Source organism: Bos grunniens, chromosome 17, assembly GCF_055505025.1.
Source record: "Bos grunniens cultivar Pamir isolate PY7600 chromosome 17, Bosgru_T2T1.0, whole genome shotgun sequence".
In the NCBI taxonomy this organism is placed as follows: Eukaryota; Metazoa; Chordata; class Mammalia; order Artiodactyla; family Bovidae; genus Bos; species Bos grunniens.
Window position 1 is genome coordinate 62,613,504 of NC_141181.1, and position 12,734 is coordinate 62,626,237.

Below are 12,734 nucleotides of genomic sequence, written 5' to 3' on the forward strand. Positions count from 1 at the left end.
AGAAAACAAAAAGTTGAACTCATAGAGAACAAATCAGTGGTTGCCAGGGGCGGGGTGTGGGGGCTTGGTGAAATGGATAAAGGTGGTCAAAAGGGGCAAACTTCCAGTTAAAATGTCCTGGGAATATAATTTACATCATGGTAACTATGATTAGTACTACTATATTGTGTATTTGAAAGTTGCTCAGGTGTTGGTGGTGGTTTAGTTGCTAAAGTCATGTCTGACTCTTGTAACCCTGTGGACTTTAGCCCACCAGGCTCCTCTGTCCATGGGATTCTCCAGGAAAGAATACTTGGGTTGTCATTTCCTTCTCCAAAAGTTGCTAAGAGTAGATCTTAAAAGTTCTCAACATAAGAAAATTGTAATGATGTGTGGTAATGAATATTAACTAGATTTCTTATGGTGATCATTTCACAAAATATACAAATATTATCCCTGGGTTTGGAAGATCTCCTGGAGGAGGAAATGGCAGCCTACTCCAGTATTCTTGCCAAAAGAATGCTATGGACAGAGGAGCCTGGTAGGCTATACAGTCCATGGAGGCACAAAGAGTCAGAGATGACTGAGCATCTGAGTACACCCCTACCATAGTCTGTCTTTGATTGAAGTATGGGGTTTTATAAACTTTTAATGTCTTATTTGTCTGTCTGTAAGTAATTTAGCAGTATTAAATCTGAGCAAGATTTTGGTTGTGTTAGGGAGTGTTAAGAGGCATCCTGGCCCAAGAATGAATTTGGCCCTATATTTTAAGATTAAATCCTTCACTTGGTAAACACTTATTAAGCATGTACAATATGCTGGGCCCACAGCATTGAATAAGATGGTAATCTGCCACACCATAATGGATATAATAGGAGGAAAGACATTTTCATCAATAATGACTACACAATTTGTGGATTCATATGTAGTAGAAGTTAGTTAAGGACATTTTGAAGGTCTTCCCTGTTACTTTTTACTGAAGGAAGAGGTTCAGGAAGTATTGGAAATTGTACATTGAGTCATACTTTGGAAAATATGCAAATACCACTACTTACTATCTCTAGAGAAAATCTCCTTGGTCTGTTTCCTCATGAAAGATGGAGGTTTCATAGGGTGGTTAGGAGGATTAAATTAAGACAATGAATATAGTATGTTTAACACAGTTCTTGGCACAGAATGAATAGTGTTAATATTATACTTGCTTTGTGCTTTCTTCACAGAGAAGTATCTAGTAGATCTAAAGCTATTACTTGTAATTGTAGAAATTCCTTATGATGTCAGCCAACAAGTTGTCTCAATAAAGAAAAAAGGAAAAATAGAAAAGACAAAATTTTAGTTTAATACATGTACTAAGCACTGTGGTAGAGGCCTCTGTACTATATAAAATAAGTATAAATGCACTTTTATAACTAGGTAATGTTCATCAGACATGACACATCTGAAGGTATGAAATTCATCCAAGGAATATTAAAAGAAAGGAATTAAACATTCTCTAGGAGAAAAGGGGGCCTTTCCTGGTAGCTCAGCTGGTTAAGAATCTACCTGTAATTCAGGAGACTGTAGTTCGATTCCTGGGTTGGAAAGATCCCTTGGAGAAGGGATATGCTACCCACTCCAGTATTCTTAGGCTTCCATGGTGGCTCAGATGGTCAAGAATCCACTGCAGTGTGGAAAACATGGGTTCAATCCCTGGGTTGGGAAGATCCCCTGGAGGAGGGCATGTTAACCCACACCAGTATTCTTGCCTGGAGAATCTGCATGGACAGAGGAGCCAGGCGGGCTACAGTCCACGGGGTCACAAAATGTTGGACATGACTGAGCGACTAAGCATAGCACAATACAGGGGGAAAAGGGCCACCCAAGATGGAGAGGTCATGGTGGAGAGTTCTGATAAAATGTGATCCATTTGAGAAAGGAATTGAAACCACTTCAGCATTCTTGGCTTGAGAACCCCATGAACAGTATGAAGAGGCAAAAAAATATGACACTGAAAGATGAACCCCTCAGGTCGGTAGGTATCCAATATGCTTACTGGAGAAGAGCGGAGAAATAGCTCCAGAAGAAATGAAGAGCCTGAGGCAAAGTGGAAACAGCGCCCAGTAGTGGATGTGTCTGGTGGTGAAAGTAAAATCTCATGCTATAAAAAACAGTGTTTCATAGGAACCTGGAATGTTAGGTTCATGAATTAAGGTAAATTGGAAGTGGTCAAACAGGAGATGGCAAGACAGAACATCGACATTTTAGGAATCTGAACTAAAATGGACAGAAATGGGCAAATTTAATTCAGATGACCATTATATCTACTACTTGGACAAGAATCCCTTAGAAGAATGGAATAGCCCTCATAGTCAACAAAACAGTCTGAAATGCAGTCCTTGAGTGCAATCTCAAAAACAACAGAATAATCTCAGTTCATTTCCAAGGCATACCACTCAATATCACAGTAATCCAAGTCTATGCCCCAACCACTAATGCCAAAGAAGCAGAAGTTAAATTGTTCTATAAAGACTACAAGACCTTCGAGAACTAACACCAAAAAAAGATGTCCTTTTCATTATAGGGAAATGGAATGCAAAAGTAGGAAGTCAGGAGATACCTGGAGTAACAGGTAAGTTTGGCCTTGGAGTACAAAATGAAGCAGGACAAAGGCTATTAGAGTTTTGCCGAGAGAACGTGTTGGTCATAGCAAACACCCGCTTCCAACAACACAAGAGATGACTCTGCACGTGGGCATCACCAGATGGTCAATATTACTATTAGATTGATTATATTCTTTGCAGCCAGTGATGGAGAAGCTCTATACAGTCAGCAAAAACAAGACCAGGAGCTGACTGTGGCTCAGATCATAAACTCCTTATTGAGAAAATCAGGCTTAAATTGAAGAATGTAGGGAAAACCACTAGGCCATTCAGGTATGACCTAAATCAAATCCCTTACAACTATGCAGTGGAAGTGACAAATAGAGTCAGGGATTAGATCTGATAGAGTACCTGAAGAACTATGGTCAGAGGTTCATGACATTGTACAGGAGGCTGTGATCAAGACATGACATTGTACAGGAGGCAGTGATCAAGACCAGCCCCAAGAAAAGAAATGCAAAAAGGCAAAATGGTTATCTGAGGAGGCCTTGCAAATAGCTGAGAAAAGAAGAGAAGCTAACGGCAAAGGAGAAAAGGAAAGGAATACCTATCTGAATGCAGAGTTCCAAAGAACAGCAAGGAGAGATAAGAAAGCCTTCCTCAGTAATCAATGCAAAGAAATAGAGGAAAACAATAGAATGGGAAAGACTAGAGATCTTTTCAAGAAAATTAGAGATACCAAAGGAACATTTCATGCAAGATGGGCACAATAAAGGACAGAAACATTATGGACCTAACAGAAGCAGAAGATATTAAGAAGAGGTGTTAAGAATACACAGAAGAACTGTACAAAAAGAGGTCTTAATACCCCAGATGACCTCGATGGCATGATCACTCACCTAGAGCCAGACATCCTGGAGTGTGAAGTCAAGTGGGCCTTCAGAAGCATCATGACGAACAAAGCTAGTGGAGGTGATGGAATTCCAACTGAGCCACTTCAGATCCTAAAAGATGATGCTGTGAAAGTGCTGCACTCAGTATGCCAGCAAATTTGGTAAACTCAGCAGTGGCCGCAGAACTGGAAAAGGTCAGTTTTCATTCCAATCCCAAAGAAAGGCGGTCAAAGAATGTTCAAACTACCGCACAAATGCACTCATTTCACGTGCTAGTAAAGTAATGCTCAAAATCCTACAAGCTAGGCTTCAACAGAATGTGAACCAAGAGCTTCCAGATGTTCAAGCTGGATTTAGAAAAGGCAGAGGAACCAGAGATCAAATTGCCAACATTTGTTGGGAGCGTAGAGAAAACTAGAGAATTCCAGAACAGAATCTACTTCTGCGTCATTTACTATGCTAAAGCCTTTGACTGCGTAGATAACAACAAACAGTGAAAAATTCTTAAAGAGATGGGAATACTAGACCACCTTACCAGCCTCCTGTGAAACCTGTATGCAGGTCAAGTAGCAACAGTTAGAACCAGACGTGGAATAATGAACTGGTTCAAAATTGGGAGAGGAGCATGTCAGGGCTGTGTAGTGTCACCCTGCTTATTTAACTTATATGCAGAGTATATCACGTGAAATGCCAAGCTGGTAGAAACACAAGCTGAAATCAAGATTGCCAGGAAATATATCAATAACCTCAAATATGCAGATGAAACCACCCTTATGGCAGAAAGTGAGGAATTAAAGAGCCTCTTGAAAAAGGTGAAAGAGGAGAGTGAAAAGCTGGCTTAAAACTCAACATTCAAAAAAAAAAAAAAAGATCATGCATCCAGTTCCATCATTTCATGGCAAATAGATGGGGAAACAATGGAAACAGTGACAAACTTTATTTTCTTGGGCTCCAAAATCACTGCAGACGGTGACTGTAGCCATGAAATTAAAAACACTGGCTCCTTGGAAGGAAAGCAGTGACAAACCTAGACAGCATATTAAAAAGCAGAGACACTACTTTGCCTTCAAAGATCCATATAGTCAAAGCTGTGGTTTTTCCAGTAGTTATGTACAGATGTGCGAGCTGGACAATAAAAAAGGCAGAGTGCCAAAGAATTGAACTGTGGTGTTGGAGAAGGCTCTTCAGAGTCCCTTGGACTGCAAGGAAACCAAACCAGTCAATCCTAAAGGAAATCAACCCTGAATATTCACTGCAAGGACTGATGCTGAAGCTGAAGCTGAAGCTCCAGTGGTTTGGCCACCTGATGTGAAGAACTGACTTATTAGAAAAGACCCTGATGCTGGGAAAGATTGAAGGCAGGAGGAGAAGGGGACAACAGAGGATGAGATGGTTGGATGGCATCACCGACTCAGCAGACATGAGTTTGAGTTAACTCCAGGAGATGGTGAAGGACAGGGAAGCCTGGCGTGCTGTAGCCCCTTGGGTCATAAAGAGACATGGCTGATTGACTGAACAACAGCAAGGAGAAAAAGAAATACTTTTATTAAAAAGGGAGTATGGGTAGGGACTTCCGTGGTAATTCAGTGACTAAGACTTGGTACTTCAGATGCAAGGGACGTGGGTTCAAGCATTCAGTCAGTGATCAGGGAACTAAAATCCCATGTGCTGCTAAGTGCAGTCAAAAAAAAACAAAACAAAACTAAAGAATAAAAACTGGATGGGAAAAGAAACTGTGTTTTTTATTCTTGGATACATTTGATTTTTTCACTTTAAGTCCACATATACTTCTATAAGAGTGATCCTTGTAATAAAGAGTTAAAGAAAAGGAATAAAAAATGGAAACAACAAAAAAAAGGGGGAGTATGGCTATAGAAAGGACCTGGAGATCCTGGGAAATAATAAATTGAGTATGTAATATATCAGTGTTAAAACATCTTCCCAGGTGGTGCAGTGGTAAAGAATCCACCTGCCAATGCAGGAGACAGAGGAGACACGGATTTGATTCCTAGGTGGGGAAGATGCCCTGGAGTAGGAAACGGCAACCTACTCCAGTATTCTTGCCTAGAGAATTACATGGACAGAGGGGCGGTGGATTACAGTGCATGAGGTCACAAAGAGTTGGACACAACTGAGCATACTCACCAACATCTGCCAGAATTGAAAAGTTAAATGACTGAAACACTAGCCCCTTGACCCTGGGTTAATTGGGGTCTTCTTTTTTTTATTATTTTAATTTTATTTTATTTTTAAACTTTACAATATTGTATTAGTTTTGCCAAATATCGAAATGAATCCGCCACAGGTATACCCGCGTTCCCTGTGGGAGGGAGGAGGGTTCAGGATGGGGAACGCGGGTATAATTGGGGTCTTCTGACTTACTGGATATAGTCCACCTAGAGTCCCAGAAGAAAATAGACTCAATAAATATACCACATGGAATCTGAAGAGATATCTAATCTGAACAGGGTTTTATTTTTTGTTTTAAAAAACTCATTTCTTGAATGAACATTTATAAAAGGCCAAATTAGAACAATGAGTCACATAAATAGTTGTTCTCATATAGTAGGTAGCTGTTGCTTAAAAATCCAAGTGATAATAGTAAATGCAGGTACAAATAGTGGTATATGTTAAACAACTTAGATGAAAGATGGAATTTCCTGAAAAAGATTCTGGTACCTGGAAAAATTAGCCCAAGACAAGGATGTTGATGTCAATAGATGCATGTGAAGAGTTCAAATTTAAATGTGGAAAAGCAGTAAGTTATTTAATGTATAATTAAAACCATAAAATCTTAATGACTAAAGTGATAAAACTGACAGAATCCCTCCTCCTAGTAGTAGTATATTTTTATAGAGTATATAATCGTAGTCAGAGCCACTGAGTTATCAATTCCCACTTCACCTTTGCTTCAGTGAGCCTGTCATTCCCACTCAGAGCTTGAGGTGTTTGACGTATTAGGCTTCTTTCTCCCATTGCTTGTCTTATGGCTCTGATTCTTCCTCTTCTTCCTCTTCTTCCTCTTCTTCCTCTTCCACCTCTTCCTCCTCAGCCTCCTCTTCTGGAGGCTCCTCTTCTGGGGCAGCTGGTTCCTCTTTTGATTCAGCAGCTGCTCCTTGGTCCTCTTTACAAAACGTGCAGACACAAAAAATTATAAGTAGTAATAATGCTATACAAAGTATTGCAGCTAATGGGATTATTATGTCTAAGATGTTTTTGGAAGCTTCGTGTGTCTCAGAGGTAGCATTTTCTTCTCCACCTTCCCCCGGCTCGGGATTATCTAAACCAGGGTAGCCACTATCCACACTACCACCAGGTCCTGGGTTTTTGCAGTCAGGAGGGGAAAAACCATCATCGCAATGGCAGTTCTTCTTATTGTTGCAAACTCCTTTCGCGTTACACTGTACCTTTGTATCACAATCGTACCCAAGAACACTGACATCTAAGCAGATGAAGTCTATGCAGACTTTCCCTGGGGCACAAAGATTGCCCTTCTTTGTATCTCCAGAATCAGGGACATCCTGAACACTATACTTATCCATGGACCAGCAATAGTCATCTTTATAATGAGCCTGCAACAATGTATAATTGACTTGGGTCTCTGGTAGCTCTTGAACATTTGTACATATCATTTTCCCACAAAATACATCCTCGTTTTCACATTTAGTATATTCTGAGACACTGTCACTGGGAATACCACAGTTTCCAAATCTGTTCCCTTTACCATTAAATGACTGAAAACATTGTTCAGAAGCAGCTTTTGCAGGAAACCCAAAAATTTCAGAACACTGAGCATCAGAAGACATGCATACCCCGTCAACACAATAGTAACCACCCATACATTCTGAACCGTCTAGCTTGTAGGTATCCTGGGGACACTCCCCAGAGGTACCAAGACAAAATTCTGGAAGGTCACATTCTCCTGAAGCAGGACGGCAGCTACGTCCAGTTCGTTCATACTGGCATGTGGCATTACAGCAGGGTCCAGGATTACACAGTGCAGTCGACTTCAGTCTACATGTGTCATCACAACATTTGTCAACCTCACAAGCATTACCACAGTCACACTGCTCATCTCCTTCTACAATGGCATTGCCACAGGTGGAATCCCTCCGTAAGCGGCCTTTGTGCCCAGGCTTGTTGAACAGGCAGGCCCCCTTGTGTTCCCAGAGGAACCGGTGGAAGAAGTCAGAGCTGCAGTTGCTGAAGCCACTTTCTTTAGTGATGTTTTCACGCATGAGGCAGAAGGGCCGGTCTTTACAAATGCAGGCCGGATGGTCGTGCCGAATACCCAAGTTGTGTCCGAGCTCATGGACCATGAGCGCTGCAAACAGGAGGACATCCTCATGGTGGAAGGATTCCACGGCTGCCGCAAAATCACTGGAGCAGGCACCACTGAGAAATGCCTGCCCCGTATCCTCTCTAGGATGCTGTCCCACGATCATGTGGGCAACATCATGCTTCACACGATGGAAGAGCTTCTCTTGTCTCCAGCTGTTGAAATTCCTGAGTGCAACTTGCAGGTCCACGGGGACCTCTGTGAGGTCCCCCTCCGTCCAAATCTCCATTCCAGCCAGCACCACCTCTGTGTTTATTCCCCTTGTGAAGCTGTTGGCCAGAGCGATGATGTCCATTACTCTCTGGACTGTCTGATTGACGTCACTGCCCCACATTTGGAACCGCTGGTTGTTGACCACGACAAACATCTCCACGTACTTGGTATGTGACCACAAGTCGGATGGCACCTGCCAGCTGTGAGGCTTGCCGCTCTCTGGTCGCCGGCTGGTGGACGCCACTTGGCTGTCTTTGGACGTGGCGCCACAGGAGACTCGAGCTTCATGGGCCATGGCGTACAACAGGTGTTCAAACCGTTTGGAAGAGTGCACGGGCTCAAGGCCATAGGATTTTCCCTCCTTAATCAGGAGGCCCCTGAGGCCTGAACAGGTGTTGACAGAAACAAAAGAACCTGGGACTCCTTCTATGTAGCCTTCGTAGTGACAGTCCCGCGAGATGAGAGGCATTTCTTGCCCCAGGATGCCATCGTGGTAGCTGAAGACCGGGAAGTTATCCACAAAGTAGTCTGTCTTCAGCGTCAGGTGAATCAGCTGCCTCTGGCCCTGCATAAATAGCACATAGGAGAGCTTTTCCACTTGGTCTTCCCTTCCTTCCACTGTCAGACTCTTGGGAATGACTACTTCATAGGAAGAGTGATATGGTGAGCCCAGGTCACAGTACAGGCTTGGCAGAGAAATCAGTACCAAGAACAACAGGATCCCCAACCTGGCACATGAAAGTCCTGGCACCAGGGCCAGCCTCAAGCCCTTCATGTGAGGAGCCCAAGTTTGAAGCACTCTGATAGCCTCAGACATAGCCAGTTGCCTTTTCCATAGAGAAGGCAGTACAGCGGCAGAGTCTCTCACAGACGCTGCCACTGACATGGCCCTAGTGAATCAGTTGATGATGCAGGGCTTGTGTCCAGCAGCAGCAGCAGCTCTCCCTGACACACAGACCCTCTGTCACAGGTACTCACTTCAGATCTATGCTGGCTGCACGCAGGGCGGCTCTTGCCTGCCTCTCAGAGGTCAGCCTCTGGCTGTGTCCTTTCTAGTCTTTTGGATCTCTCTGTTATGCTTCAAATAGTCTTTTCTCTGTGACTTCCCTCCACACCCTCAACTCCAGTGGTTAAGGTCTTCCTGACGTTAGGAAGAGCTGTAATCATGAAGAGGGACTGCAGACTCTAAAATGCAAGACTGTACCTTGAGAAAGGAAACAAAACCTCCATGCCTTCCTCAACTGTACCGCAAGGAACACCCCTCCCCCACTCTCCCATCGTCCGTTGCTCAGCTGACTCCTAATGTTCTAGACCAGGAGGCTTGGACGTCTTCAGTGGGCACGCTCCATTGCCCGTTTCCTCTCTCCTAAAGCTCTTGTTCTGTATCACATGGAGATTGTAACTAGATGTAACATGGCATTATAGATGCGATGCACAACAGACCAATCTGTTAGATAAAGCCAGTGTGGTACCTGCCTTGTGCCCCCAGATAGATAAACCCCAGTGTGCTGGTCACCCGTGGGACAAATGACATTCCCTACTTTTAAGAAAACATCATCAGAATTCAGTTTCTCAAGTTCTGTTTCTAACACAGTGTGTATTTATGACACTAAAAGTGTGTATGGGAGATGCCAGCAGAGCAGTCTCCCCGTTGTGCAGTTATCATGGGAACCTTGGTGGTAAGTATCTCCAGACCTATTACCATTCTTGGGCTGGTCCTGGCATAGCAGTGTCTTAAGACTATGCCTGTCGAAGACTGCTGCTGCTGCTGCTGCTGCTGCTGCTAAGTCGCTTCAGTCGTGTCTGACTCTGTGCGACCCCATAGACGCAGCCCTCCAGGCTCCGCCATCTCTGGGATTCTCCAGGCAAGAACACTGGAGTGGGTTGCCATTTCCTTCTCCATTTCATGAAAGTGAAAGTGAAGTCACTTAGTCTTGTCCGCCTCTTTGCGACCCCATGGACTGCAGCCTACCAGGTTCCTCCATCCATGGGATTTTCCAGGCAAGAGTACTGGAGTGGGGTGCCATTGCCTTCTCTGCTGTCAAAGACTAGGAATCCTGAAGTCTCCCCTCTGTTCGTATATGACTTCCATGTGTTCAGTGGCCACTTCTGTTTGTTCCTCCTTATACACTCTCCTAGATCTAGAAGAATGCATGTCCAAGAGTAGACGAACAAGAATTATTGAATGAATAAATATCTCCCAGGTATGGTTGCTGTGGTGTCTCACTTGCTGTATCTTCTGTGCTTCTACTTGGCTTCGTGCCTGCCCTGAATATCTGTAAATGTCTTCAGAAAAACCCACAAAAACCATGTTGGCACAGACCTGATCTCAAAATGTACTTCTTTCTACGTTTTGCTGTTCAGTTCACTCTCCTAATTTCTTCTGGCCTCATATTTCACTGAGAAAAATGTTAATAGAAGCAATCAAAAGAATGCCTCCACATATAAACACTAGCTGAGTCCACCACCTGTATCTAAATGCTCCCCCCACTATCGTGAATAAATTGTCCTTGCTCCAGTCTAAGACCAATCCTTTTACTTGTGTGTGGGGTGTCCTTCCCTTTAATTTCTCATGGACTTCATTCACTCTTACCTTTCTCCCTTCTCTCTTTTACATCTTGGGCATCTGTTTGTCCGCTGGATCCAGTCTTACTATTTGCTGTAATTTCTGACCTTTATAAAACCATCCCTCTCAGCCCACAGCACCTTCCAGTCACCATCTAGTTTCTCCTTTTCTGTTTTACAGTGAAATTCTTTGAAAGAGTGTAGAGACATTCTTTTCCAGTTTGTATCACGCCTTTATTTTCTGAAGTTTTTAATTTTGACTCCTAACACAGTCACAAAATATGCATAAAACATAAATGTGCTATTCAGTGAATTAGTGGAATGAAAACAGTTAAGCCAGACACAAAAGGGCAAACATCGTGTGATTTCACATATATGAAATTCCACAAATAGGAGACATGCAGAGGCATGCAGAATAGATGTGACCTGGGGTGGAGTAATAGAGGAATGCTGAGTTCTTGTCTGATGGGCGCAGACTTTCATTTGGGGATGAAAAGTTCTGGAAGTGGATATTGATGATGGTTGCACAACAGTATGAATGAACTTAATGCCAATGAACTGTACACTTAAAAATGGTTAAGATGGTTGTTTAATGTTGTGTGCATTTTACTGAAAAAGAGATAAATAGGAAAGGAGGGAGAAGAGGAGAGAGAAATAGCTGTGTAAGTACAACTTTGGTGAGGTGATCTGTTTTAGCTTCATAGAAGTCATCTATGTGCCATTGCCAATCACATGCCTTCCTGCTTCAGTGAGATCATTATCTTGTCTTTATGGTAACTACTTCTTCACCTTCTTAATTGTTTTTGCTTTCTAAATGTGTGCTTCCCAAAATTATGTTATTTTAGTTTAGTTATCTTTTAATAACAGCTTTATTAAGATATAAAGTCATATACCAGAATACTCATCCTTCAAAGTGTACTATTGAGAGGTTTGTAGTGTGTTCAGAAAGGTATGCAGTCATCATCACAAGCAATTTTAGAACATTTTCCTCATGCCAAAACAAAACTCCCCTGTTCATTCATAGTCACTCTGCATTATCAGCTCCCTCCAGCCCCTGGTTACCACTACTCCCTTTTCTGTCTCTATGATTTTTGTCTATTCTGGATAGTACATAGCAATGGAACACTGTATTATAGTTGTAGTCTTCTGTGACTGGCTTGTTTCACCTGTTTTTCTGCATCATCACTGGAATTTGTTATTTGCCGTTTTGATTGCAGTGATCCTAGTGGAAGTAAGGGGGTATCTTATTGTAGCTGTGATTTGCACTTTCTTAATAATTAGTGGTATTGCACAGTTTTTCATATTCTTATTACTCATTTAATATTCATTGGATAAGTGTCTATTCACATCATTTGCCTTTTTTAAACAGGGTATCTTTTTCTTTTTGAGTTGTAAGAGTTCTTAATATTTCTTGGGGTTAGTCTCCCATCAAGTATATAAGTTGTAAATATTTTGTCCCATTCTGTGGGCTTTTTCATTTTCTCAATGGTTATCTCTTAGAGTAGAAAATTATTTCAGCTTTCTCTCTGATTTTTTTATTCTGTTAAAATATTCAGAACATAAAGTATATCATCTTAATAATTTTTAAGTATATACTTCAATGGTATTTAGTACTGTTAACTGTTGTGCTAGCATTACCATTGTCCATCTCCAGGACTGTTTTTATTGTGTAAAAAAGAAAGCCTATATTCATTAAGTATAAAAATCCCCATTGTCTGCTTTCCCTCAGCCCCTAGCAACTACTATCCTACTTTCTCTCTGTATGATTTTTCTCCTCAAGTAAATAATTTAAGTGGGATCATATAGTGTTTATCTTTTTTTAACCAGCTTATTTCACTTAGCATAATGTCCTCAAGATCCATCCATGTTGTGGCAGTTTGCAGACTTTCCTCTTTTTTATGGGTGAATAATATTCCATTGTATGTACAGCCCACCTTTCGCTTCTCCATTCACCCCTCTGTGGGCACTCAGGTTGCTTCCACATTTTAGCTGTTGTGAATAATGCTGCTCTGAACATTACATGTATGGACATACAAAGCTGTCTTTGGGATCCTGCTTTGCATCCTTCTGGGCTTATACCTAGAAGTGAACTTGCTGGATCACATGGTCATTCTATTTTTAATATCTTTCAGGAGCTACCATACCATTCCACAGCAGCTGTAGCAT

The 12,734-nt window shown here is 42.1% G+C and overlaps 2 protein-coding genes across 5 annotated transcripts in view; one reads left to right on the forward strand and one right to left on the reverse strand.

Annotated features, from left to right (window-relative positions):
• Positions 1-12,734, forward strand: part of TMEM116 (transmembrane protein 116) — a 120,058-nt gene that overhangs the window by 57,556 nt on the left and 49,768 nt on the right. The window lies entirely within an intron of this gene.
• On the reverse strand, positions 5,906-10,547 carry LOC147355565 (disintegrin and metalloproteinase domain-containing protein 1-like). Its single transcript, XM_086348180.1, has one exon. The coding sequence runs from the start codon at positions 8,887-8,889 to the stop codon at positions 6,436-6,438; it is 2,454 nt and encodes an 817-aa protein (XP_086204306.1). The 5' UTR covers positions 8,890-10,547; the 3' UTR covers positions 5,906-6,435.